At 51.6% G+C, this 26,308-nt stretch overlaps 11 protein-coding genes across 11 annotated transcripts; 6 read left to right on the top strand and 5 right to left on the bottom strand.

Annotated features, from left to right (window-relative positions):
• Positions 1 to 1,429: 1,429 nt before the first annotated feature.
• Positions 1,430 to 3,001, top strand: AA0111_g2908 (hypothetical protein; the record flags this gene model as incomplete). The annotated part of the gene is made up of 3 exons (XM_028648731.1): positions 1,430 to 1,814; positions 1,874 to 2,068; positions 2,124 to 3,001. 3 exons carry the CDS (start codon positions 1,430 to 1,432, stop codon positions 2,999 to 3,001), a joined length of 1,458 nt encoding a protein of 485 aa, XP_028509285.1.
• A 418-nt stretch (positions 3,002 to 3,419) lies between these two features.
• On the bottom strand, positions 3,420 to 4,454 carry AA0111_g2907 (hypothetical protein; the record flags this gene model as incomplete). Its single annotated transcript, XM_028648730.1, has 1 exon — positions 3,420 to 4,454. The coding sequence occupies one exon, from the start codon at positions 4,452 to 4,454 to the stop codon at positions 3,420 to 3,422; it is 1,035 nt and encodes a 344-aa protein (XP_028509292.1).
• A 440-nt stretch (positions 4,455 to 4,894) lies between these two features.
• Positions 4,895 to 9,435, bottom strand: AA0111_g2906 (hypothetical protein; the record flags this gene model as incomplete). Its single annotated transcript, XM_028648729.1, has 2 exons — positions 4,895 to 9,367; positions 9,418 to 9,435. 2 exons carry the CDS (start codon positions 9,433 to 9,435, stop codon positions 4,895 to 4,897), a joined length of 4,491 nt encoding a protein of 1,496 aa, XP_028509293.1.
• Positions 9,436 to 9,683: 248 nt separating this feature from the next.
• Positions 9,684 to 10,260, top strand: AA0111_g2905 (hypothetical protein; the record flags this gene model as incomplete). Its single annotated transcript, XM_028648728.1, has 3 exons — positions 9,684 to 9,764; positions 9,991 to 10,143; positions 10,204 to 10,260. The coding sequence occupies 3 exons, from the start codon at positions 9,684 to 9,686 to the stop codon at positions 10,258 to 10,260; spliced, it is 291 nt and encodes a 96-aa protein (XP_028509290.1).
• A 309-nt stretch (positions 10,261 to 10,569) lies between these two features.
• AA0111_g2904 (hypothetical protein) lies at positions 10,570 to 11,527 on the bottom strand (the record flags this gene model as incomplete). The annotated part of the gene is made up of 2 exons (XM_028648727.1): positions 10,570 to 10,736; positions 10,825 to 11,527. 2 exons carry the CDS (start codon positions 11,525 to 11,527, stop codon positions 10,570 to 10,572), a joined length of 870 nt encoding a protein of 289 aa, XP_028509291.1.
• Positions 11,528 to 12,298: 771 nt separating this feature from the next.
• On the bottom strand, positions 12,299 to 14,204 carry AA0111_g2903 (hypothetical protein; the record flags this gene model as incomplete). The annotated part of the gene is made up of 3 exons (XM_028648726.1): positions 12,299 to 12,554; positions 12,606 to 12,984; positions 13,031 to 14,204. The coding sequence occupies 3 exons, from the start codon at positions 14,202 to 14,204 to the stop codon at positions 12,299 to 12,301; spliced, it is 1,809 nt and encodes a 602-aa protein (XP_028509288.1).
• A 369-nt stretch (positions 14,205 to 14,573) lies between these two features.
• Positions 14,574 to 16,372, top strand: AA0111_g2902 (Importin subunit alpha; the record flags this gene model as incomplete). The annotated part of the gene is made up of 3 exons (XM_028648725.1): positions 14,574 to 14,804; positions 14,888 to 15,397; positions 15,449 to 16,372. The coding sequence occupies 3 exons, from the start codon at positions 14,574 to 14,576 to the stop codon at positions 16,370 to 16,372; spliced, it is 1,665 nt and encodes a 554-aa protein (XP_028509289.1).
• A 1,033-nt stretch (positions 16,373 to 17,405) lies between these two features.
• Positions 17,406 to 18,652, top strand: AA0111_g2901 (putative glutamine amidotransferase; the record flags this gene model as incomplete). The annotated part of the gene is made up of 4 exons (XM_028648724.1): positions 17,406 to 17,420; positions 17,468 to 17,563; positions 17,617 to 18,409; positions 18,459 to 18,652. 4 exons carry the CDS (start codon positions 17,406 to 17,408, stop codon positions 18,650 to 18,652), a joined length of 1,098 nt encoding a protein of 365 aa, XP_028509286.1.
• A 606-nt stretch (positions 18,653 to 19,258) lies between these two features.
• AA0111_g2900 (hypothetical protein) lies at positions 19,259 to 19,564 on the top strand (the record flags this gene model as incomplete). Its single annotated transcript, XM_028648723.1, has 1 exon — positions 19,259 to 19,564. The coding sequence occupies one exon, from the start codon at positions 19,259 to 19,261 to the stop codon at positions 19,562 to 19,564; it is 306 nt and encodes a 101-aa protein (XP_028509287.1).
• A 4,272-nt stretch (positions 19,565 to 23,836) lies between these two features.
• Positions 23,837 to 24,277, top strand: AA0111_g2899 (hypothetical protein; the record flags this gene model as incomplete). Its single annotated transcript, XM_028648720.1, has 1 exon — positions 23,837 to 24,277. The coding sequence occupies one exon, from the start codon at positions 23,837 to 23,839 to the stop codon at positions 24,275 to 24,277; it is 441 nt and encodes a 146-aa protein (XP_028509737.1).
• Positions 24,278 to 25,691: 1,414 nt separating this feature from the next.
• AA0111_g2898 (hypothetical protein) lies at positions 25,692 to 26,287 on the bottom strand (the record flags this gene model as incomplete). The annotated part of the gene is made up of 2 exons (XM_028648719.1): positions 25,692 to 26,029; positions 26,122 to 26,287. 2 exons carry the CDS (start codon positions 26,285 to 26,287, stop codon positions 25,692 to 25,694), a joined length of 504 nt encoding a protein of 167 aa, XP_028509738.1.
• Between the last annotated feature and the right edge of the window lie 21 nt (positions 26,288 to 26,308).

Genomic DNA, 26,308 nt, shown 5'->3' with positions numbered 1-26,308 from the left:
TGAGGATGAGGATGGAGATTTATGCGATTTGATAGAGTGTGAAGATGGTGTGGTGGGTTGCGGTGGATCCCATTGGTCCACACAAATTCTCAACAACGCATCATCCAAGATCCAATAAAGACTCTCGCGTTGGCTGTGTAAGAATCGCTCCAATCTGACCTCTTTGTGTCTTAGAACATTCACACTCCAATCTATCAGTAGGCATGCCGCATGTGCCCACGATGCAGGCTCAACGTCCACTAGCTTGCGCACAGTCGTGGCGAATTCGCGGGTGCGATAGAAGAGCGTTTGGTAGAGGCGCGGAATCGTAGAGAGACCTTCGAGATCGTCTAATATGGTAGAGTTCATACAGCGAATGTCGCGTTCGAGTTCGCTGGAGCCAACCACGAAAAATGGAAATGTAGTAGATTGACGGTCTCTATCCCTTTTCCAATAAGGAGCGAGACCTGGGCCTTGTGGGAGCTCAGTATCAGACGGAAGGATATTTTCAGGTATCATTGTTGAGGTTGTAAACGTAACGATAACGAAAGTAATGCTCGTGTGATGGGACCTATCGCCTGGGGTATGACGTCATCTAGTCTGAGCTCGGAATACTCCTGAGACTGAGCCGAGCCCATAACCCTGACGGCCAAACAATGCGGTGGCCAGAATAATGTATGGGACATGAATGAACGACTCAGAGAGAGCGTGAAGGACTCTCCACGTGGGTGGGTCGCTCTACCCCACTCTACACGCTAGCGCTCTCCGACCCCGAAAGGCCGGTACTTCTGGATGTGTCCCCTCCATCATTTGTCCACCCTTTCTCCGCAGGGTACCTCCAGAACAAGCGTATCATTTGACGATTGACTGCACAGTAAGGGTCTCGGTACCCTTCTCCAACAGACCTAAGGAACCAAGATGCTACTCTCAGCTTCCAGGTCCTGTATGATGGTAAATCGCGCTCGCTACCCTTGCTGACCATAGCGAACGATGACCGCTGTATGCCCAACCAAACACCTACTGGCGGATATTCTGCCACTATGAGAATAATCAATGAATTTTATAGTGTCTATGTGGATATGTTGAGTAGGTTTGTTCAGCATGGAATGGTGGGAACATTTCCCCTTTCTTCAATATCATGACTATGTTTCGTAGTCATCAAAGACCGTTCTATGGTACTGTTCTACCTTCCCAAATACTACCGATACTCCCTTCTTCTCGAGATAAATTGGGGATGTGTATAAATACATACTCATTCCCTCAAGACCTTCCTCACCACACCATCAATCTTCTCTGCCGCAAACTCAAAGTCCGAGTCAGATATAGTAAGACATATCTTTAACCATCTTGCTTAGGCATTTATACCTTCCAAAACGTATGTGGCTATAAGCACAATTGTGAAAGACGTAGGCTAACCTAAGATAGGTCCACGTACAAAAGGCCAACCAAGATGTTGGACTTTGTCTTCTCCATCACCACCATCTTCCTCTTCGTCGGTGCGGCCTTCTCTGCTGTCTTGCCCTCTGTCGCCAAGTCCGACATCATCTTCGCCCCCATCGTTCCCACTTTTATGCCCCGTTCCGATGCTCTCTGTCTCTCCCGCGGTAACAGCACCGCTCCGGAGCCGTCTTCCAACTCTCTTTCGGGCTTCGCAGAGGACGCCAAGTACAGCTCGTTGGCCTTGTCTGCCCCCGTCCCCACCGGCTACGCTCTCGCCATGAGCAACGCAGACTGTGCCTTCGCGTCCACCAAGTACATGCTGTATGTTCAACTAAAATCATACAATTCGAAGACATGTGCCGAACTCTGCAACAAGTACGAAGGTTGTGACTCCTGTAAGTTATGTCTCCTGACACTTTCATATAGCCCTACTAACCTTCACCCTTCTATGTAGTCAACATTTACATCCAGCGCGATCCGTCCGTAGTTCCCGGACCTGCTTGCCCCAATCCTGCTCCCATCTTCGTCACCAAGTGTGCCCTCTATTCAGAGCCTGAACAGCTTTCTTCGTGCACAAATTTCGGTCAGCACGTTGGCCCAGTCGATGCTGACGGTGAAGCTTTCAAGATTGCTATGCGTGGCTCTAACGGTAAGATCCTCATACGTTCATATACGAACCCACCCATATTAATGCATAAACCTAGCATACAAGAAAGTTTCCCCAGTTAGAGAGGTCTTCGTAACTGTCACAAAGACTGAGACCATTTTTACTGGCAACCAGAAGGACCGCAGGACTCTGTTTGAATACCCTACTCCCTCCGAGTATGATGCCACTACTACTGTCAGGATCCCCAAGACTACCCCTGAATATGTGCATGTTGGCTCTGAGACCGTTATTACTCCAGCTGGTGCTATCACTACGACCATCACCCTACCCCGTCCTGTCGTTACCACCACCACCACTACCACCCTCGACAGCCCCGATCCCACTACCACTACCGCTACAGCTATCAATCATTCCGGCCCCATGGTGACCGTCACCTATGCTGGTCCTGACACTACAGTTACCGTCTACAGCAAGCGAGACATCGCCGCCCCCCAGTTCAAAGGCAAAGAAGAAGGAGAAGAGCGTTGGAATGCTTGGACCAAGGAGTGGAGGCCTGCGCCACATTGCTGCGATATCACGACCACCGCCACTCGTATTGGCACCCGCCGCCCCCATCACGTTCTTCCAAGCTATGTCCCTCGTAGTGTTGTTGAAGGAGAATTTGTTGCTGTGTATCCTACTCCTACCACTTTTTCTGGTGGACGTAAGACCTACACATTGGAGTTTGCTGGTCGTACTTCAACCATTACCACAACACTTACCCACGAATGGCAGCCCGCCACCATCGAAGCTGGTACTTACACTGCGAGCCTCAGTTTTATCGATCATTCCAAGCGCCCTAGCGCCACTGCGACAGATGTCACTGACATGACTATCCTTAGTCATGAGCCTATGAAGACAATCACTCTTGATGACTCGTACACGTACACTGGACCTACCAATGTACCTATGAAGACGATCACGCTTCGGGCTTAGAATTATACGGCATGATTACCGTATATATATATTGGGGTTCTTGTGCTTCTGGGAATATATCTAGACTTAGCATAGATTCCAGCGTTATTGCGCAGTTGCGTAGAACAGCGGAGGCATAGCACATGGCTTGGTTTCAGACAATATCTTCAATATAGTCACCTAGCAATGAAACCTCGTTTTGACCGCGTTCGTCCATTGGGACGTCTATCTAACGGCGAGTTGGCTGCAGTTGTGCATCGAGCAAAGACGAACTTGAAGCGATAAGTCAAGCATAGAGCCCCTGTGCATAAAGAATGATGGATTTCCTACCATGATCATGCTTTCATTTTCTACCATGTACTCAAAATCTTTGAAAGATACTGAATAGAAGGCACATTTGATGAACTAGCACCAATACACACCCAGCTTCCAACCCCCCTCAACTCTTCCGCGTCCTTTTGCCGCCATTCCCCCCCTTGTTCTTCTTCTTTTTGTTCCTCTTCGCCTTCTCCCTAGTTGCCTCACACCCCTCACAAAACCACTCCCCGTCCGGAATCGTCGCCGACGTCAACCCCACGCAGACATAGTGGAACCACTCAGTATTGCAACTCGGCCGATCGCAAGCGATCATGTCGTTGTCTGCTGGGGTACCGCAGATGCAGTACTCCGGGGTGTCTTCGGAAACGGGAGATTGAGAGGGTGTAGGAGTTTGCTTCGACTTTTTCCGACGCGGGATGTCGATTTCGTCGGACTTACGCTTCAAGGGAGAAGCGGCAGCAGGCGCAGGCGTTTCTTCATCTTCACTCAGGAAGGCACCCGGAATATGGTCCGGAATGTACTCTTGCTGCTCGGTCTCGTCCTCCTTCTCCTCATCCCCAGCTGCTCCATCGTCCGCCTGCGGTAGCTCCACCACTTTCTCCCTATCTCTTTCCTTCTCCTTCTGTTGCTGCTCCGCAACCCCTTCAATCACCTCTTCGACCTCCTTACCATTTGCTCGGCGTCGCTCCATCTCCTCCTCACGCTCTTGCTGCATGATGATCACGACCTCACATTCTCCACAAGTCCACTCCGTATCCTCCGCGCCAAACTCAACTCCAGCGCACGGCAAGTGAAACCATCGCGTCTTACACAGCTCATGCTGGGCACACTCAACCATAGGCCCAGTGCGGTACGGCGCATCTTCACAGATGCAGATGCGTGGCGGAACGGGGGCATCAGGTGCACATTTAGGACAGAGCCATGAAGATGCATTTTCGGGACGGTGAAAGAGGCCCACGCAACGGAGGTGGTAATATCGGGGGCGGCACTTCTTGTTTGCGCAGCCGATGATTGGGGTGAGGTAGATTTTAGAAGAAGGTGTGGTGCAGATGCAGATACTGAGTTTCTGGTGGCAAGCGCCAGCGCTTGTTGGAGGAGTTGAAGAATGGAAGTGGGACTGAGATGGCGCAGTGGCCGCGGTGATGGTTGGATCCATGATTGTTATGGGATTAAGTGTGCTGAAAGTGTCGGTAGTAGAGTATCTGGAATTTACGATTGTGTTGTCTTGAAGATCCTGAGTTAAGGCTGTTGAGGGACAGTTGGGGAGATCAAGACGTCGAGATATACCAGCAGCGCACTGCCGTTGTTAGAGTAAGTGACACAGATCTATTGTACCCGTAGAAACAACGACCAGGTGAGTGCTTCAAGAATAGCGGGAAGACAATAGTGAGACGACAATGGCACGACAATGGAAGTAAGGTGAGAGTAGACTTCTTGGCACGCAGTGTGGTACAAATCTTGTTGTATATGCAGGGATCGATACGTGAGTGTTTGCGATAGTTGCAAATATGTCAACAGCACGATGCGCCTAGTACTGTATCAAAAAGGAATTCCAGTGCGTTCTCATGCGAGTCATACCTCGCGACGCAAAACTTTCTACTCCCCGTGACCGACCACCTGCCTTCTCCCATGCACACCTTCCCACTGCTCCCAAAGACCCTTCCAGACGTCTCTCTCACTCCTGCCCAAACCAGCGAACATGGCATCTAGCCCCTCTCTATGTAAGCTCGCTGTACCCAACACTTCCCAGATGCCCGGCATCAACTTCTCCCTCACCCCCTGATCCAATCTTCCATTGAGCTGGTAGCGGCAGAAAGATGCGAGAAGCGGGTAAAGGAAGTTGCTCGCTCGGTCACGAGCCGCTTTGACGGGGTCATTGAGGTCTTTAGACTTGCGGGATTGATGGTGTTGATGCGCCTTCGTGATGGATGATTGAGGTGGATTGCAAAGGGTAGACAAAAGACGTGTGAATTGCGCTGCATTCGTGGGTGTTAGGCGAACGGGCTCAGTAGCGGTGACTGCGCGTAGCCATGATGGTAGAGCGCCGCTGCGACTAGCATTTGGAATGAAGAGGCAAAACAGTAGGCCTTGTAGAAGGGGTAGGAGTAGGTGGAAACGTCCACCTAGGCGGCCTCGATGTACAAGTAGGGTCAGGCGACTCGTCTGGCAGAGCCTTGAAAAGATGTCAGGAGCATACTGAGATGACAGTGCGGGACTGCTTCGTGATGTGAGCTTGACAAGCACGCTGTAGACGCATTCGATGCTGTATTGTGATGCAAGCGAAGGTTTGTCGTTCAGGATTGTGTCAATGCAGTTGAGCAGAGCGTTGAAAGACTCGAAATCAGGACTCTCGGTGAGCAGAACGCAGATCCTAGGCAACAGCGCGAGCTGCTTTTGTCTCATCTCTGCGTTAGATTGTAGCTGATCGTCCATAGTGTCGATGAGATCACCGAGGATACGGTACGAGGCAGCCAGATTTGGCTGTTTTTGATCTACAACCAGTGTTGTGATAAGATCCAACTTCTCGTAGAAAGGAAGCGGTTCGAGTGTGGTCTTGAGTGTTCTGTACACGGCGCCTTGTACATGAACTGAGCTTCCTCTAAGCACAGTAAGCGACAGACAGATCAGCCACTTCGCATCTTGGTAAAGCTCGTATTTGGCGACCAATGCATATACCCGTGCAACGTAGTCAACAGCTTCGCTCGGGACGCGGACCTCTGAACCAATATACTGGTCGAGATCGAGGGCATCCTTCAGCCACGTACGGAGCCATGTCTGGATGCGGCTGAATTGCTTGACGTCTTTCAAGGCGTCTGTTGACAGCTCGTTGAAAGCGTCCAACGACCCTAGCAGCAACGCCATGTCCTCGCTTCCAAGGCATTGCTTCAAAAGTTCGACGTAACGTTCGATATGAAGCAGAGAGTTTTGCTTTTGGACCATCGACGTCGCTCGGAGGATCGAGAGTCTCGCTAGCGAGCATTTGCTCGTAGCTTTAGCCACAGATAAAGATTTTCCGGCGTAGTCGATGAAAAACTCTTTATTCTGCGCTTGTGACTGGTTCGGAATGATATGTCCAAGAGTTTTTTGCACAAGCTCTCGTAGCAGTTGCAGCGCGGAGTCTGTTTCGAGTTGTTGGCTATGCAGCTGTTCTGCAATGCTAAAGATGACGTCTGCATCCGTAGAGACCTTGGCTGTTGCATTTGGAACTTGCTGAAGGTGTGCCATGATGCTCAGTACTATCATCGTGCTCGTCTGCCCGAGGTCCAGAAGTTCGGCTGTGCGGTCCAGTATTGCTTGTCTCTGCTCACGGGACAAAGCAGCAGGGTGGATATGAAGTATCGCTTCACCGGCCACAGCGTGCATCCTCATTCCAGCTCCTTGCCCAAGTGCTTCCAGAAGGGCTACGCAGTATGCGTTTTGTATGACTGAGTTTCCTTCCTCGATGATAGATTGAGAAAGTGACCGACAGACAAGATCGCTAGTGACGCCGTCGAACTGTGGAAGCTTTGATAATATGGTAGACAGCGATTGGCGGCACGCATCGATCTCCACGTGCTCAAGGAGGTTGACGGAATAGGCACAGAAGATTTCGATCATTGATCGCTGTCCTTCGGTGTCTAGCTGACTGGAAGAGAAACAGTCCATGACTCTGGCTAAGCCACTGCGGATGACAATCTTGGAACCAGGGAGTGTTTGTAGGCGATCACATGTGTTGAGCCAGAATAGTACCGCAGCTGCTCGTATGGTAGGATCTGCGCCCCGTCCAGCGTCGTTGGATGTCGTCGACATAACTTCTATAGCTTGTTCCAGCAGCGGGTAAAGCAATTCCTGTTGCAACTGTGAAGAGGCGTGAAGTTCGATAGGCCACAGTTTCGCCAGCAATTGGCACAGTGTGAACCAAGATAGATGGGACTGTGTGTACAAGCTGTAGTGACGCTCTTGGACCCACGAAGCGTAGGTGAGAAATAGAGCACGAAGGTCGGCTTTTACTGCTGCAATATTGTTTTCAGACTTGATAGCTTGAAGGAAAGCTGGAAGCAAGATAGCACTACTCGCGGCGTTCTTGTACGCAGCGAGTTTCTTGACCTTGACACTCTCCTTGGTGGCAGTCTCGATCGCACCAGCGAGCTGTGCCAGGCGCTCCCCGTGCTCCTGAATCAGTGTAGTTATCTGGCTTTGGGTTAATGATGACTCGAAAGATTCAGCCAAAGTATTCCACAAAGCACGATCTTCCCACACGATGTCCTGTCGCTCTTGAAGAGTCTTGCGCTTGCCGTGTCTAAAGCTCTTGACCAGTTGGTCATCCCATCTTCGGACAAAGCCTAGCAGGTTACGGTTCCGCAGGAAAGCCAGCATCAATGGGTTGATGATTCGCTCCAAGATTGCGGATCTTCCCAGCTGAGCATCACTTCCGTCATCAGAGAAGCCTGAGCCCTCTAATTCTGTAGCTGATATTTTCTCAAAGACAAACTCGGCAAGATCTGTGTGGTCTTGCGAGCCTCTCGCTCCAACTTTGGACTCTACAGCAAACACTGACGAATCAAGCTCAATCAAGGATGCGATCAGCGACCAATGCACCTGCTTCTCTTGACGTTCGGGATATTTCACCCCGCAATGGTACCAGAAGATGTTCTTGATGAGGTCCGAAGAAAGGCTCACTTCATGTACCTGCAGAATACGGATAGCGCCACTGAGAGCAGCAACGGCGGTTGGCCGTGTGATATACTCGGGGGGAGTGACCAGCGAACATCCAGCGCACTCTGCAAGCGCGGGGAAGACAGCCTGTAGCCAGGGCTTTTCCATAGCTCTGCTCTTGGGTGTCCGTGACGGAGAAGCGCGAATGGCTAGATCTAGCACATGAGGTACTGTGTCGAAGAGCAGCGCGAGTTCTGCAGGTAGAGCATCTCCACCATCCTCGATCTGCGCTGCCTGAAGAAGCTTTGCGCGGAGCGGCTCCAGGTTACTCGCAAGAACCGTCGCATCCCGTGTCTTCAGTCCAGCACTTGTAGAGTTTGCACCGGTACTGGCAGAGGGTGCGGCGATTTCGGCATCGGTGAAGAAAGCAGCTCTTGAAGGCGCAAGCAAATGTCTCGCCAACAGCTTGTCGAGCACTGCAATCGCGCAGTCTAGGGTACGTTGGGAAAATTGCGTCGTGTCTCTGCTGCGCAGGGACTTGAGATGTTCCAAGAGTAGCAAAGTCGGTACTAGGCACTCTGTGTTGAATTCCTCAGCGGAGGCTCCAGACTCGTCTTTGGTCTCCACAGCGCGCAAATCCCACATCTCAAGCGCAAGTGACAGTTGGAGATGCTCGTCCAGAGGGGTATCATCGGAAGCGGGAGAGCGAGCTGCGCACAATATTCGGACACCAGAAAGCCAGAATCTGAGGATGCGCGAAGCCTGGGTACTTTCTGTCCTCAAGACCATCTTCATGAGCTCAGCTTGAGTGACATCGTCGGACTTGTCACTCCCAGCCAGGTGCGCGATTGAATCAACTGCTGCCCTGACCACGCGGAAAAGATGGCCAAGATCGACAGGACCAAGTGCGGCCGATGTCGAAGGTGATGCCTCAGCTGTGCCGCGTTTTCGTTTCTTGGATGGCTTGGTTCCTTCTCGGATAGTCGCACTTGATTCCGAGTCGTCCTTCATGTCGACATCTTCCGAAGTGGCTGCGGGTTGTATAGTCGAGTCTGTGTCGAAGTTCTCCACGAGCGTTCTCTCCAATATGCTGGGGAAGCTGGCGTCCCGTAGATGTGGCGCACTACGAGATACAGGCAGAACGTGTATCATCCAGTCTAGAAGCTGCCATGCGCTCACATTTGCTCGCGCCGCCCGCCCGGTTTCCGTCTCATCTTTCAACTTGTCGAGGATCCAGCGCAGGACCCATTCCGCCCTTGCGCGCACAAGTCTTTGTATGATATCTGATCGGACCTCCTGGTCTTGTATCGTACTCCAGTCGTCAGGAAGGCCTATGATATGCGCAGCTTGGCGAATCTGCTCGTCCAGGTCGGAGAAGTCCTGGTTGATGGCTTGCAGTCGCGGCCGGGTGGACGCAGGATCATTCTGCGAGGCCTTCTACCGTGTCAGCGCTTTCTCAAACTCGTAACACCGAACACACTTACTGGCTTGCTTGGCGCCATCTTGTCACCTCTTTCCCCGTTTGTGGATGCAGAGACCTTGAGAAGATCGCGCAGCCCTGGTATGCGGAAAAAGTTTGGGCACGGACCAGACTACCCTGGTCGTTCCTGCCAAGGGCCGGCGACGTCAAAGTTCCGCTTGCAGCTCCGCCCAGAGACGCTCAACACCACGTCGAACCGCTGTCCATCACTCCAAGCACACCGAGTGCGCCGTTGAACCCATCAATTGCCCTCGAACACATCTACACACCATGGCCGACAACACCCCCCAGCCCGTTGCCTCCATCCCGCGCACCACACGTCCCATGAGCGAAGCTCTCCTCAACGAAAAGGTACGGCCCAGGACATAGTGATAGAGGCACACGGCACACCGTTTTATGGCTTGAGAGAGGGGGACCGGAATGTCATAGAGGCGAATTGGGCGGTCAATGGCAATCTTGGCCCGTCTCACGCGACTTCTGCCCACTTTAGTCGACTCCTGCCCACTTTCAAGCCGATTCTATACGGAGATAAGAGCACTGGAGATTGCCGGACAGTAATGCTAACATGTTTACCTAGTGGGACCGCTGCCTCTCCTCTATGCTCATCCGCTCCGGCCTCGGTCTATCATTCGGTGTCGTCTTCTCCGTACTCCTCTTCAAGCGTCGCGCATGGCCCGCATTCGTCGGTCTCGGATTCGGTGCCGGAAGGGCATGGGAAGAGTGCGACAACGTGAGAACTCCCCCTACAGAGATAAATGTTCAGAATGTCAAATGCTAACATGTGGAACAGTCATTCAAGCGCGCAGCATCACCCCCAAAAGACGGCCTTCGTGTTATCCGACCATAAGCCATCCATCCCACACGAACGACGAGACGGGACAGAACTATTCTATGTAATTCGAGCTTTGCATGCGAAATATGCATTGTACAGTAGGGCATGGTATAGATCATTCTGGCAATCGAGTGCTGTACATTCTTCACGATTCTTTAAACCTATGTTACAGTTGTTATGTTCACTCTAGCATGTGCTTTCTCTATCCTCATACCCATACCCTCCGATCATTGCCCCATGTTCTCTTACGCCTCTTCGCTCTCTGAGTATCGTCGAATACCGTGACTGGGGTTATGCACCTTTCCCACATCCAAAATCGTTTTCTCAGCCCTTATAGTCCTCAAACTCGTATTCTTCTGCCCCATCCTTGATGATAAGCCGGTAGGTACTAAACACGATACTCTCATACAACTCCCGTCCTGCGGCTCTTGCCTTCTTATGCCAGGGACCGAGACCGCCTTTGTACGCGTCTTCCCTACTATGCCAGAAGCCTGTTCAGATCGTCAGTCTCAGTTCATTAGATAGCACCTCACGAGGATGCATGACTGAAAAGAAAGGGAGAAAGCAGACACAACGTACAAGTAGCCAGATTCCTCCTCTCCTCGTCCCCTTTCCCGAACCAATACTTCAATAGCCCTCCACTCTCACACGCCTCACGATGACTCTCCTCATCAAGTCGGTACAGCCATTCTTGATCAATGTCCTCTTTGAGCTGCGAACGGAAGACAACGACGTAGAATGACGTTTCTTTCCATTCGTACTTTTCCTGCGCAATGAGGGTACGCAGAAGGGCTAGTACGACAGAGAAATTCAGGGCGAGAGGGTACGGCGCAGTTGCGTAGGTTGGGGTAGCCGGTTTGAGCGCTGTCAGGGCTAGTGCGAGAAGACGGGAGGGTATGGTTAGGTGAGGGGAGGAGAGGTCGAGATAGTGGTTGGGGATATTGTATGGGGAGGAAATCAGGAGTGTGGAGAGTGTTTCGGGGTCTTGATTTGGGGTCGAATGTTTGGAAATATCATCTGCAGTTTGGTAGAGCTGTGGGTTGTGGAAGACGAGTTGGTCATGTGCTGCGGCTTCGAAACGCAGTTTGTCGAATTCGGACGTTATGCTTTCCGGATTGAGGAGTTGAACGCTGTGAATGTGTAATGACACGTCCGATTGTGGTGCTGTAGGTGGCAGTTCGTCGTCGTTGGCGGTGGACGCCTCGGGCGGTGACAGGGGAGTTTTGACGGTGATGCGATGACCATGAGCTTGTATCATCGTGGTCGCGCCTTCGACAGCCATAGCTCGGGTGAGTTTCTTAGATGTAACTGGAAGGGTCTTCTTTATGTAGTTGTTCGGTACCGATTTGTCGCACTGGGCAAGCTTGATAAAGTGTTCTTCTCCGCTCTTGGAATGATAGTTCGCGAACACTCAACGGTAAGTATCACCTACAATAGGTCTAATTGACGGCAGTGTGTGATTATGAAAAAGCTTTTAGGTGTTCAATTCAGGCGTGGTGAGCACGCGATCTCGCAAGCTTGAAGTTGCGGTGACTGATGGGTGACCTTTCGCTACAAGCACGTCGGATCACGCAATCTGACGAATGTCGTGCTAGACCCCTCATGATCAACACTCGCAAACAGTTGGAGTTCTCCAAGGGAAGTAGCAGTCGCAAGTTCACATGCGGCGTATGAAATGGCTGATTGGTCCGAGGCCCGGTTACGTACAATACGATGCATACCCCAGTTCTACCTGCAGTGAGCAATGATCCTCGCAACGAATGAAAAAGATTGAAACCCGCAAATACGCATGATATCTATTGAACTCAATCGATCCATTCACCTCGGAGTTTGACGCCAATTGCAGATGCAAGAGATGGTCGAGATGTAATGCCTGCCTACTTTCGAGCTTCGTGCAAGATCCTTCGTCTCAACGTAAATCTCAACCTCTCGTATGTCTCAATGTCTTCTCAGTAAAAAACTCCAGAAAGAAGGAAAGAAAGAGGAAAGGGTATCATATGGAAAAGGAATTCGCAGAGCGAACTTGCATACCGAAGTGTGGCAAAGAGGAAACTCAGTTCTGAATCTTCGTTTGGGAGAGCTTGAACATGCGTTGATAGCCGTACGGATTCTCGGCTGATATAGGCACCTCGGCGCCATACTCTTCAATGCAAGCATCGAAAGGCTTGTTCGTTAGGCGGTTGTCTCCCGGCGGTAGGGGAAGGTCAGTTGCTCGATCTCTCAGCTCTGTTTTGAGCTCCATGAGGTTACCCCATAAGATGAAGAGCTTCTCCTCGAGTTGGTTGAGAGCGGTGGGCTTGTTTATGATACTATAAGCGTATTAGCAGACGTCCAAGCCATCATGAAGCGTGTCATCTTACTCTTTAGCACTCATCCCCAGGAGGAACATCGCCGCATCATTGTTCACGACCACGCGCAACTTCTCGGATACTGTATCGCGGGGTATGCTTGCATCTTCGAGCAGGAGAACAAACCCCCATTCCCAGATTTCTTTCGTTGGACCGTCAGCGGCTCTTTGGTTCTTAGATTGCCCTCTCCACTTTCTATCGCTCTTGGAGTGTGCGAACAGCTTGAGCTCGGGAGGATAAACATCTACTACACGGACGCGAGACCGATGTTTGCAGTTGATGAAGGGGAGCTTATAACTATGGTGCTTTTCTGGGGTCTGAACCTCGAGGTGATGGTTGTATATGATCTCGGAGATGGTGGAGGGTTTTATGTCAGGATAAGCAGCGATGACTGAAGGAGCTTAGTATATAGGATGACGGATAAGAAGGTATCTTACCATTGGGATTGACCCCGCCACGAGTCCTCTCCAACTCTTGTTGTTTCTTCTCCAGTTCGTCTTGCTCGGCCTGTTTCAGTACTCGTTGCCTTTCTCTTTTCGCTTGTCTCTTTTCTTTCGAAGTTTTGCCTAGGGTATTCTTGGGTTCGTTCTGCATAGCCTGGAACGCCGTCTTGTTCCCACGTTTTTGCTCGTACTCTTCTCGGCGTTTGTCAATCTCCTCTATGTCGGTCGTGTTCCCCATGTGACGTATGTCGACCTTTGACGGGTTCCGGCGGTCTTCATGTATCGCGCCCTCGAGGGAACCCCTACTGGACGTCTTAACTCGCATATTTCTCATAAAGACATAGTCGCCATTAGCAAGGTTTTCCGATGCCCAGGTCGCGTTCGCTCCGTAGAGGGTGACATTCAAAGTCAGAAAGCCATATGGCCCTTTCCAGTCCCTATCTGATGCGAAGTGGCTCTGCTCCTGTTCTGGGTCTGCATAGTTGTACATTTGCTCATTCGGAGTGTAGTCGGTTACTTTCAGGTCAACTTGGCCTCCCATCTGATAGTAGTAAATGTTGACAACCTGGGCACGGACATCATAGTAATTATTAAATTGTAAGTCCTTGATCAAGCTGACTGATCTTCTTGTCCTGGCCTTCGACGTATTAACCACCACATGCTGCTGCACTTGTTGCGCTGCACCAGTAGAAGCATTCTTCATATGGATGACAGCCATCTGCTCTGGGATCGTAGGCGGTGGGCCTCCAGTCAAGGCGTGAGGCAGTTTCTGACTGCCGGCCTGGAAAGGGTGGCTCAGGCCTGGGACCGGAATCCTGCTGCTAGGAAAAACGAGCATGTTGGTGTCGTACATGTCCCGACCAACAGCCTCCTTACGAAGGTTGAATTCCTGGATTTTAAACCCGCGGAGCATGACAACATCGCCAATCCCAGAGATTGGAGGGAATTTGTTCTCAGCGCGTCTGAACAAGCGGCAACGGATGCTTGACTGATCACCAACATCACCGGACGCAAAGTCATCTTGGATGGTGAAGTCGAGGGCCCAGGAAGTGCCTCTAGTTGACTTTGGCGGATCGTAGTTGACGAGAACGCCGATCAGGTTGACACTATCAGTAAGGTAGGTAGCGTCTTTGATGGCCGTGAAGCCTTTGGGCAGCTCCAGCGGCATTGCAACTGGAGATGGCCGAAAGCGGTTAGCGCAGTCTGCAAGGCCGTCAAAGAAGTGGGAGCAATTGCAGGGGGAGGCAAGTGGCTTGAGCTAGGCCTTTGTCTGTAGTGTTTGGCCTCTGAGACAGGCGGGCAAGTGTGACAAACATATGCAGGGCGAGGGGGTACATGTCTGCGCCAGCGCGACGCGTCGTGATGGTGGTTGCTTAGGTAGAGCGCTCGAGCCAAGCTACTAGCGCCGATACCCGCTTCGCCGCTTCCGCTTTCAAAATCACCCCTCTGGTTGGAAAGTTTACTCCCTTTTACAAACAAACACGCCGCACCAAATCTTGCCCGACTCAGCACACAGCAAATCCAGAGAGTCGCAGAAATGGCCGACAAGTACATCCCCGAGCACCGTCGCACGACGTTCAAGGCAAAGAGCGCCTTCAAGCCAGATGAACTCCGCCGCCGCCGTGAAGAGCAACAGGTCGAGATCCGCCGGGCGAAGCGTGAGGAGAACCTCGCAAAGCGCCGTGGCATTGCTGGCCGTGACCAGCCCGGTGCCTCGCTCGGTGCTGCCCCCGACAGCGACGATGAGGGCGGCAACATCGAGAGCCAGGTACGTTCCTACTGTACCCCACTATTTCTGAACGCAGGCGTATAGAGAGCAACAGAGCACACCAGGCTGACACACCCGCACAGCTTAACGAGGAGCTCCCGCAGATGGTAAAGGGCGTCTTTTCAGAACAGATCGATGAGCAGATCCAGGCGACAACCAAGTTCAGGAAGCTGCTCTCCAAGGAGCGCAACCCCCCCATCGAGCGCGTTATCGAGACTGGTGTCGTGAGCCGCTTCGTCGAGTTCCTGCGCTCCCCGCACACGCTGGTGCAGTTCGAGGCCGCCTGGGCCCTCACCAACATCGCGTCGGGTTCGGCGCAACAGACACAGGTCGTCATTGAGGCGGGCGCCGTGCCCATCTTCGTCGAGTTGCTCAGCAGCCACGAGCCAGATGTTAGGGAGCAGGCCGTCTGGGCCCTGGGTAACATCGCCGGTGACAGCCCCGCATGCCGCGACTTTGTGCTGCAGGCCGGTGCTCTCCGCCCGCTGCTTGCGCTCTTGGGCGACAGCCGCAAGCTCAGCATGCTCCGCAATGCTACATGGACCCTGAGCAACTTCTGCCGCGGCAAGACCCCCCAGCCCGACTGGCAGACTGTGAGTTCTCTTTACAGCCCCACTTAAGTCGAAATACTAATTATCCAGCAGATCCAGCCTGCCCTCCCCGTGCTCGCCAAGCTCGTATACTCGCTCGACGACGAAGTCCTCATCGACGCCTGCTGGGCCATCTCCTACCTTTCCGATGGCTCCAACGACAAGATCCAGGCCGTCATTGAGGCTGGCATCCCCCGCCGTCTTGTAGAGCTGCTCATGCACGCGTCCACCTCCGTCCAGACCCCCGCCCTGCGCTCTGTCGGTAACATCGTGACTGGTGACGACGTCCAGACCCAGGTCATCATCAACTGCGGCTCGCTCCCTGCACTGCTTTCATTGTTGAGCTCCACCAAGGACGGAATCCGCAAGGAGGCGTGCTGGACCATCTCCAACATCACCGCCGGCAACTCCACCCAGATCCAGGCTGTCATCGATGCTAACATCATCCCTCCTCTGATCCACCTCCTCCAGAACGGCGACTTCAAGACGCGCAAGGAGGCCTGCTGGGCCATCTCCAACGCCACGAGCGGTGGTCTGCAGAAGCCTGCTCAGATCCGATACCTCGTTCAGAGCGGCTGCATCAAGCCTCTCTGCGATCTTCTGGCCTGCCCTGACAACAAGATCATCCAGGTTGCCCTTGACGGTCTTGAGAACATCCTCAAGGTCGGCGAGATGGACAAGGAGGCCAGCGAGGGCGGTGCTGGTGGCGAGCCCATCAACCGCTACGCTCTCTTCATCGAGGAGGTCGGCGGCATGGAGAAGATCCACGAGTGCCAAAACAACGCCAACGAGGAGATTTACATGAAGGCCTACAACATCATCGAGAAGTACTTCTCCGACGAGGAGGGTGAGGCTGAGAACATGGGCGAGGCCGGACCTCAGGTCAACCAGGAGGGTCACTTCGGTTTCGGCGCCGCTGGCCAGCAGCAACAACAAAACTTCAACTTTGCCAACGGAGGTGACTCCATGGACATGTAAACGGGACAAGACCCGTGACGAGTCCAAAGTTGAATGTTGCATTGCTTGCAGTGCAGCCCTTCTACCACGCTAGCCAGCCACGAGAGCCCGACTAGTAGTGTTTGCGGTATCCTGGATGAAGTCGGAGATCATACACGATATGATACATGATCCACGGAAGCGCTATGATTGCGAGGACCTTTGTGTTTCCTTGGCAATACCCCCATCCTTTCCAGCTATCACTTCGCCATGATTTAAATGAAGCCTTAAAGATACACCGTCTTGTACCCCTCCCATGTTCATTAACCGCATCATATCCCCGGCGTTGCGTGTTTGCCTAGCTGTCTGAAGATCGCAATGGTTTGGACTGGGCGGTCTGCTCTGGATGGAGCTCTACACATTGGGTGGAAGAGTGACATGCGCTCGCAGTTCAGCCGCGCCAGACAGATAGTTGAATATAACGCCGAGCAATCGGTCTACAACACTATCTATCGCGATGATGAAGATTCATGTGATTGTGAATGAGCATCACCACTACCGTGCTTGAATGTAGAACAGTTGTTACTTCAGACACCACCAGCAAATCAACGTCTTGTCATAACTAATCAAAGCAAGGTCCAATCCTAAGTGACTGTAATCGGGTCATCACGAGACGCGCGCGAACCCAGGAAGTCGTGAACTAAACGGAGCTAGCTGGGAAAGTAAGTGCGTCATCCGCGGAACCCTGGACACCCCCGCCGGCATACCTCCGCGAACCACGCGTGGGGTTAGTTGTTTCTGCGCTCGGTTCGCGATAGCATGTCGCGTGCCATTCATAATGGCTTCTGTCTATCTGTCTGCGCGTGTCGACCGTGTTTCTGCACAACTTGCACAACCCAATGATGTCTCAAGCAATGCCCTGGACCGATGGCGCAATCATGGCGAACACACCGCCGCGCCGACCTCGCAGCCAACTCACCAGCATCTTCACAACTCCTGACAGTTATATCACAATCGCTAATTCTGCATGATACCGTTGTACTGAACGTCGAATATACAACAACACCCACCCATCATGTGTAGATTCATGGTAAGTATGGCATCTTACACCCGCCGCGCTATAGCTAACAACCAAAGGTCTACAAAGGCAAGGATGAGATACTCCTCTCGGAGCTCATTCTAAACCCCTCCCATTCCATCCTCACACAGTCCTTCGACTCGCGCCTCCGTCTAGTACGTCTCTTCCCACGAACCCACATCTCCCCTACTAACGCACTCATCACCAGGACAGGCGCCGCCCGCACAACGGCGACGGCTTCGGCATCGGCTACTACACGTCGCCCTCCCTAGGCCTCACGCCCTGCGTCTTCACCTCCACGATTCCAGCATGGAACTGCATAAATCTCTCGCGCATCGCCTCCAAAACCACATCCTCGCTCATCTTCGCCCACGTGCGCGCCACAACTGAAGGCAACCTCAGCGACAGCAACTGCCATCCGTTCTCCTACAAGTCCCTCATGTTCATGCATAATGGCGGCATCGGCTGCTGGAAACAGATCAAACGCCGGCTTGCTATGAGCCTGGATGAGAAGTGGTTCAATGTTGTGGGTGGTTCAACAGACAGCGAGTGGGCGTTTGCTACATTCTTAGATTGTCTAGATAAAGCGGGGATAAGCCCGGATAAAGAGGTGGAAGCTGGTGTGGGCTTTGGACATACGGTGTTGAGGAAAGCGATACTGAAGACGATTGAACGGCTCAACGGGTTCATCAGGGATGTTGTTGGGGAACAAGGGGGTGGGGTTGGGGAAGAGGATAGTAGGAGTCTGCTCAACTTTGCTGTCACAGACGGTGTTAGTGTTGTGTGCTCGCGATATGTGAGTAGTAAGACGGATGAGGCGGCGAGTTTGTTCTTTAGCAGCGGGACGAGTTGGAGGGAACTCAATGGCCAGTCGGTGGGATCGGATGCGGGTGCGAGTTCTGTGGATGATGAGGAGAGAGAGAGGGACTATGTTATGGAACGCAGGGATAAGGGAAGTGATATTGTGCTGGTGGCTAGCGAACCGTTGACGTTTGAACGTGGTATGTTACTTTCTGTACCTTTTCCTCTCGACTGAACTAACAATGACAGATAACTGGGTCACGGTCCCAACAAACAGTACGCTCACTATCTCCAAGCAAACTGTTATGATTCATCCTATCGTCGATGAGTTCTATAGCCCCAATCCGGCGCATGAAAGGAGTGCGAACTTTGCTCAGGCGAAGGGGCAGACGGTTACGGGGAGTGATAAGAGGGTCTTAGGGGGTGTCGGAGAGGTATCTTAGGTACGATTTCATGCCCGTGGAGGTGACTAGACAATGTAATGCTATCACAGCATATACTGGTGCTTGTTGAGATTTGCCCTCTCCGAATTGCTTATCGGTGACTTGTGATTAGTTTGAATAGCCTGACCACCGGCGGTACTCACGGCTCCCAGATTTGAGCTATCGCTACAGAAACCCGGGGTTTATCATCCATGCTGTTATGCGTTCCTTATATTCTCGCTTAGTTTCACAATGTGGCGGTAACACAGGGCGCAGCAAGTTGACGAATGGATGGAGCCTTGTAGGCGCCAACCGACCAGATGGAGGAAGTGGGGTGCTGTTCTTGCTCAGCCTACCATCTGTCATGTGATGTCCAGTATTTACGATAATCACGAATTGTGATGCCATACTTTGATCACACATTGGTCTACGCGCGCTGTAGACTCAAGAACATCGTTCATCTTTACCATGGCTTCGACTAGTACTAACGCGTTGTGCAAAGCATGCCAGAGCCTTTTTTCAGAGATTGGCTCCTCATTCGGCAAATATACTTGCTTTTCTCATCACGAGACGTTCACATCGCTCGAAGAGAGTTCCAATAGTGGTTGCGGCATATGCACAGAACTCATGCGTTCCCTGAAAGACAACTGGGCCAGCCCACACAAACTGCCGTCGTGGCTAGGCATATACAAGACTAAAACTTGGTTCGATCAATTCTTTCCGACCGAATGCCAGTTCGATAAGTTCTCAATGACTTGGCAAAGTTCCTTTGAGTTGACCTTCAGGTGCAAAGAGATGCATGGCGTCAAGTCCACGGAGGACGGCTATGGCATCAAGTTCAAGGGGGATGGCCATGGCTTCAATATGCGTTTTATCCTCGAGATGGTTGAGGATACCGACGGTAAGTGGGTACTATATTACCGGTCCTTCTAGCTGTCGCTCACAAACCAGCGAAGGCAACCTAGTCGAATATATGCCCTCTTCGTCTACAGACTCGCCCCAAAGCTGGGATCTGATAGCTCGTTGGCTAAGCCAATGCACTCGAGATCATGGCCGATGTAATGCAGCTACCCTAAAATCTTGGGTTCCAACACGTTTACTTGACATTGGTACCTTCCATGACGATTTGATACGACTGTTAGATCGCGATGAAACACCTCCTCTATCTAGTAAGCCATATGCCACACTTTCTCACTGCTGGGGTAAGACGCCACTTATCAGAACGACTCAACTCAACATACTGGATTATCGGCGCGAAATCCCCCATCACAACCTACCATCAACTTTCAAGGATGCAATCAGAGTTGCGAGAACTCTCTCCATACGCTACCTGTGGATAGATTCTTTGTGTATCATTCAGGATGATACGCACGATTGGGAGCAGGAGGCTGATCTGATGAGTAAGGTTTATATGTATTCCTTCATCAATATAGCTGCCACTGCATCAGACAGTAGCACCGGAGGCTGCTTTCGGGAGAGAGATGGACGAACTGTATTACCTGCGGAAGTGTACATCCAATGGCACGACAGTTCGCGCGAGAACAATGGAGAACTGCCGAAAGTCAAGTATCGTTTGGTACTGCATAAAGACTTGTGGACTCGAAAACTGGTGAATGAGCCACTGAATCGGCGCTGCTGGGTACTACAAGAGCGCATTCTCTCGCCTCGCGTTATTCATTTTGGACAAGAGCAGCTCTTTTGGGAATGCAGAGAGTTTGTCGCATGCGAGACTTATCATCACGGTCTACCTGCCAGTCTCCGAAACCATCCATATATCAACATCAAACGACTACAGCTTGGAGACGAACCGAAAGACAACCGATGGCCTGCGAAGTATGTCTCAAAAGCCTCTCAGGATATCCCAAATGTCCAAAGTCTTTGGGATAAATTTACATCGATCTTCCGACCTGTCGTTGTTCATGAAATAACACTGTACGCTGGCTTGAATGACACGTCAGTCTATCGGGATTGGTACTCGGTTGTTGAGTTTTATTCCATGGGAAATTTGACTTTCCCAGTTGACAAGCTTATAGCGTTGTCAGGAATTGCACAGACAATCGTTGCAGTTGAATCTAGTAAAGTCGGCGACGGCTATCTTGCAGGCTTATGGCAATCGTCACTGCCCGTCTCCCTCCTCTGGCAACCGATATATACCTACGTCTCGAACAAAATCCACACGCTTGGGCTGATAAAGCGTCTCAAGACTCACTGTAACTGCATGTATCGTCGGTACGGGTATTCGGACTGCCCGCCACTGGAGGCGGAACCCTCATACTGTGGCGTCTGCGAATCTGATAAAACTGTGCATCCCGCGCGCAGATACTTTGATTACATCGCACCGACATGGTCCTGGGCCTCGATCGATGGCCGAGTCTCGTTCGCAGCGTGCCGGGTCAACTACAAGTCTGAAGACTACTTAGCGACAGTCGAGGAAGCAAGTGTATCCTGTCACGGTAACTATCGTTTCGGCCGAATATCATCAGGGTTCGTAAAGCTCTCCGGGCCAGTTGCGTCAGTTTTATGGAACGAAGATGATGATGACAGACCGAGTGAACGGCCTTCCTACGGAAATCCAATGGGGATAAAAAGTATATTTCCACCTCATCTTACACACCATGCAGCTGTTTATATAGGTATTGATGGTCATCGGATCGAAGAGATCATACTTGACGTACCCATGCAAGACATATCAAAAGAGCTCACGTTATTGTGTATCGTCGAGACTAAAGAAAGCAATGGGCATACCGACTTGGTCAGGGGTTTGGTACTACAGAGAACAAGCCAAAGCGAGCACTACGTTCGCATCGGTGTCTTCGTAACTCGCCGCGAGCGAGTGAGGAAGATGCTCGTAAACATGCCCCGACGATCAGTTACCATAATATGAAATGGCTGAGTTATAGTTCTGAAGTTCTTATATGTTATGCATGCGCTGTCTCAGGATGGGATTGCTTCTTCACTATTTAGTACGTTCATTGAAATAGTACCATTGTTTCTGCAGAATCTACCACTTGCCGGATACGGAAGCTTTGATGTAGGGGCGGGTCACGTGGCGACGTGGCGACGGCATCGCCGTGGTGAGCAGACTAGGCTAACTTGACGTTGCGTAAGATCGACACGGCCATCCCCATCGAGGGTTGGATAACGTTGCATTCAGGGGTCTGTCTACGCTGCCGCGTGTTTGACTATGAGCCGCTGTTCCTGCTTGGAAGCTGCGGGTGTCAATCTCAGATTCGCTAAATGCAGATCTCTTCGCAACAACGGCGTCTCCGAAGATGAGGAAGGTGTTCGCGGAGGCGTACTCGATCTACGCAAGGATCAGATAATACTAGCTTGTTGGTTTCAGCATATGTGGTGTAGCTGCTGGAAGCCTGATGTCACCAGAATATCGGACGCCTGGTGGAAGTAATATTAATCGCAGCCAATAGAGTATGAAATCAGTGGTCAGAAAGCGATTGTCTTGTATCAAATTCTGACGCCGCAACTACATGTAATTGCATCTTAGTAGCTTCAAGAGCGGTACTCCATACGATCGGCACCTTCCAGGTCCTGTCCAAAACATCCAGCTGACCATCAACTAACCTCGCCGTAACTCGACGCACACTCGCTACCGGGAACCTGTTTTTGAGGTTTGCCCAGCTTCTGAAAATACAAGTGTTGTTGTGGGGATCGCGCGAGGTACTCGAGATCGCGAGTTTTCCACGAATGGCGGCTTGTGGCGTGAGGAATACCCTTAAGTTTCGACAGCCACATGTCCTGTACGACTTCCGAAATATCTTTTGGCGAAGACCTGGACATATCGATAGCGACTTATCAGCTTCGCGTAGCAGCCGCCTCTTACGTGGTGTGACTTCCGCTGCCGCCGAGGATCGTGAGAATGGTAACTGCCCCGCAAAAAGCAGATATCCGGCGAGCGTTTCCTTGATCATGATGATGGCAGTCCAGGTTTCTATTTCGCTGCAAACGTGGTTCTTTGTTTAGCTTCCCCTCTTACATGTGCTTAAGTTGCTTCCGGACGTATCATGAGTGCTTGCCTTTCGGTTGGCGTTCCTGCAGAAGCTGAAACGGATCCATCACGGGGCGCCTTACTCACCGACCACACCTCAGTCCAACGCCCGTAATGGCGCAACTGCATCCATCCAAGTGGTGGACCCTACTACCGCGCGAAAGCCTAGCCAAAGGAGCTCAGCCAGCTCGCCGTTGTCCCTTCGCGCAGGATCAGATCTCGGGTCATCCCTGCCGATTAGCTCAATGAACCAGTGGCTAACGCCACGAAACGACGCCACCATTACGGACTCAGCTGAACATACCCCCGCCAAGCATCAAGGACACTGGCTGTCGTGCTGAAGCCGGGCACCAAACCATGCGTGCCCCAGCAAGACTCGTACTGTATGCCTTGCACAGGCGCGATTCGTCGCAGCTGAACATGACCAGTTTGTTGCCTTTTGCTTGATTTGCGCATCGTGGGCTTACGCTTCACTTTGCCCACCAGCCTTCGTCACCAGGTCTACGCCGAGCTAGGTCGCCGATTGCCTCAATGTTTCAACGGTATCTGGGCTTGCTGATGTCGCCGTCGAAGCATATACGCAAATCAGGATGGCGCAGTTCCGCAGAGATCGGACGCAGGAACCGAACCTGACTCTCACATGCGGATATCCTTATTTATACGTTGACCCCGGTGCTAATCCTACAAGAACGAGACAATAACCGTACCCGAGTATTATTAGCTGGATACTATCGAACGGAGGATCCGGACCCTAGTGCTTATGCTAACAGTCCTTCCGCTTTTACTTCAAGTAAGTTGTATGAAAGCGGTGGTATTCCCGTCTTCTCAACTGACCGAGTAGCTAGTTCATCTAGGACCTGCATCATCCCACGCGATTGACAGTCGGAGTGGACCCCAGCAAGCCATACCTGCCACCCATCGGCGTCATTTCTGAACTCATGCCTCCACTTTTCAAACCTTCAAGTCTTGCCAGTACAGAAAGCTGGCATCCGCCTGTTTATCTGCAGCATCTTTCTGAAGCCATCTTGTTGTTCGCTCTTTTTGCAACAGTCTTGCGATCGTTTCTTGTCGCGCGAAGAGAAGGAAGGATGACCAGTTCCGGTGTGGGTCAAAAAGACTTGGCCATAACGCAAGAGAAGCAGTTGCCAATCCACCAAAGAAAAGACTCATATCAAGAGGAGTTAAATACTCCAAGTAAAAAGATGGAGAGCTTCGATGATAAAGTGGAAGAGAAGTCGACATCGGTGGGACGAAATGATAACTATATTCGTCTACCATCGCTGGATCAGGAACCAAATCAGTATCTCCAATCGCTTCAACAAGAGACACTTCGACCAACACTCTCGCCAATCTACCCATGGACGTCGCCACCACAGAGATTACCAGGGCCGTATGATGCGCCTTACTTCCCAGTTCCATTACCGACAGTCAGAAGTGAAGAATCGTCTCAGATTAGGGAACAATCGCCCATAATCAAGACGGAACCAGTCTCAGACGATGTAACGGAAGAGCTAGAAACCGTCTCGTACACTCGTCGCGTCTCGACACCCAGCATACCGGATCACGAGTCTCTCCTCGAAGGCGCAGTCACTGTTTCCAACAAAGGCTGGCGCCGCACTCAATGGACCGTCACCGCAGGTTGAGACCATTGATGCCACGTCTTCACCGCATGATCAAAGAAGCTAGGGATATATCGGAAGGGCAGTACGGAAGGACTCTCGCGCAAACACGCCTTCTTCCCATACCGATAGCAGTGACGCTGCTGATACAAGCCACCATCGCTCGATCGTGCTCGCATGACCTCAGAAGATGTGGAGACTGAGGCTCCATGTGTAGCAACTGAACCGGATAATTCGAGTCTTGGGAGTTGTGGCTTGCGTAGTATAGTTCCGCGCTTACTAGCTGAGGATAGTGGAGTGAAATGTGGGGCCCCGTAGGCGAGTGAAGGGACTACGAGGACGCCTCTTATGAATTATTGAACTATGGAAGCTTGCGCCATAGCCGGAGTGTGTAGATCCGAATGTTTTCCGTTGCTTGATTTTCTCGGTTGGGGTATTTGTCATGCTGCGAGTGATACAAGGGGTGCAAGGGGCGGACAATGTGTTCTACTGTATCTAGGTGTATTCGTGCATATGTGTTGCAATTACCCGCCACGAATGATCTTTGAGTGTTTTTCGCGACTCCGTGCATGGGTCTAGATGTATACCTCTTGTCAAGCATGGGTCAATACTGGTTCCACTTGACATCTCAAGCGCGCGGTACGGCATGGCCATTACGGTGATTAGCTCCCGCTGCTTACAATGCGTGTCATGTGCCTATGTCGCCCGTGCGACTATGGTATTGCTTTTTTTTACAGCCTTCTCCATCTCCACACGATGCCCAGGGAGTTTCTATTCTGAGCACAAGACAACAATCTTCGTTCAAGCCTCATTGCGAATTGCATTATCAAGCCACCCGCTCATGCGTGGCATAAGCGCCAAAAGCAATTTGGAGACACCTTCCTTTGACTGCAACCGACTTCCTCGTGCATGTGTAAAGTGCATGAAGAGTACGTACTACATCCAACGCAGTCAGCAACACATTGAATGTAGACGTCAAGTTAGCGGCCGATCTACGTCGCTTGTAGAAACCGCGCTCAGATAGGAAGGCATACGGCCGATCTTCCTCGTCTATGATTGCCTCTCGCTAGATGTCGCATTGTCGATCAATGAGATGCGTAATCGTGGAGCTCGGTGGAGAGCTGAAGGTGAAGCGAAGCCGTGGGGTGCATATGCCAGACTGCGTTAAAAAGGGTATCATGACGGGCACGGCTGTGTGAAGTGGTCAGCACGGTATTCCCACCGACAGTAGGCTCCACGGCTCAAAGCGCATACGATGGATGGAGCAGACCTACGCGATCCAGATTTGATGTGTGGGTAATATAATCCATTGCAAATACACGAAGCGTTCGCGTATTCTCCATAATAGGTATCTCAATCAAAACCAAACGCCAGAACAAATTCACTGTATGCGTCACCCACGCCCGACTGCGCCATACCATCTCTTGCTTCGACCATATCAATATGCAGATCTCTTGTTCTTCCAGTCAAACCTCTCGCTGACAGTATACCACCTAATCAAGCTCCTAGCCCCAACCTCATCACCTGTCCTAAACAGTTGCGCAACATCCACATTTAGCGGACTATCCGGCTCAGCACTAGTGAGCAGTTGGTGTATACTCGTCATGGTGCTAGAGATGGTATACGCGGGCGTCCACGCCGTCTTGAGTAAGTCGAGGCAGATCTCGCCGGTTTTGAAATCGACATTGGGGTGGCAGATGGGTGTTACGAAGCGGATGGTGGGTGGAGAGAGGGGATATTGCGAAGGAATCGAGATAGAAAGGAGCCAGCAGCCGTCTGTGAGGTGTTAGCAAGTGAATGAGGTTTGTGTGTGGTCGTGTATAGAAGTGAAGCGGTATGGGTGGAGTGAATTGCGGGTTTGTGTGTACCTTCGTACGCCGTCCCTTCTACACCCTTCATGACGGCTCTCCATTGCATCACATCATCATCCGTAGGTCCGAGTTCGAGAAGCGCATCGTTGGGGTCGTGTTGTAGGGTTTGGAGTTCAGTCATGAGGCGCTTGATGGGCGATGCGTTGCGCGATGAGCCTGCCATGATGTTCTATATATATCGGCT

The sequence above is a fragment of the Alternaria arborescens genome, assembly GCF_004154835.1.
Source record: "Alternaria arborescens strain FERA 675 chromosome Unknown contig_5, whole genome shotgun sequence".
NCBI classification, from domain to species: domain Eukaryota; kingdom Fungi; phylum Ascomycota; class Dothideomycetes; order Pleosporales; family Pleosporaceae; genus Alternaria; species Alternaria arborescens.
Note: the sequence above shows the minus strand (reverse complement) of the source record. Positions and strands in the feature narration are given on the sequence as shown.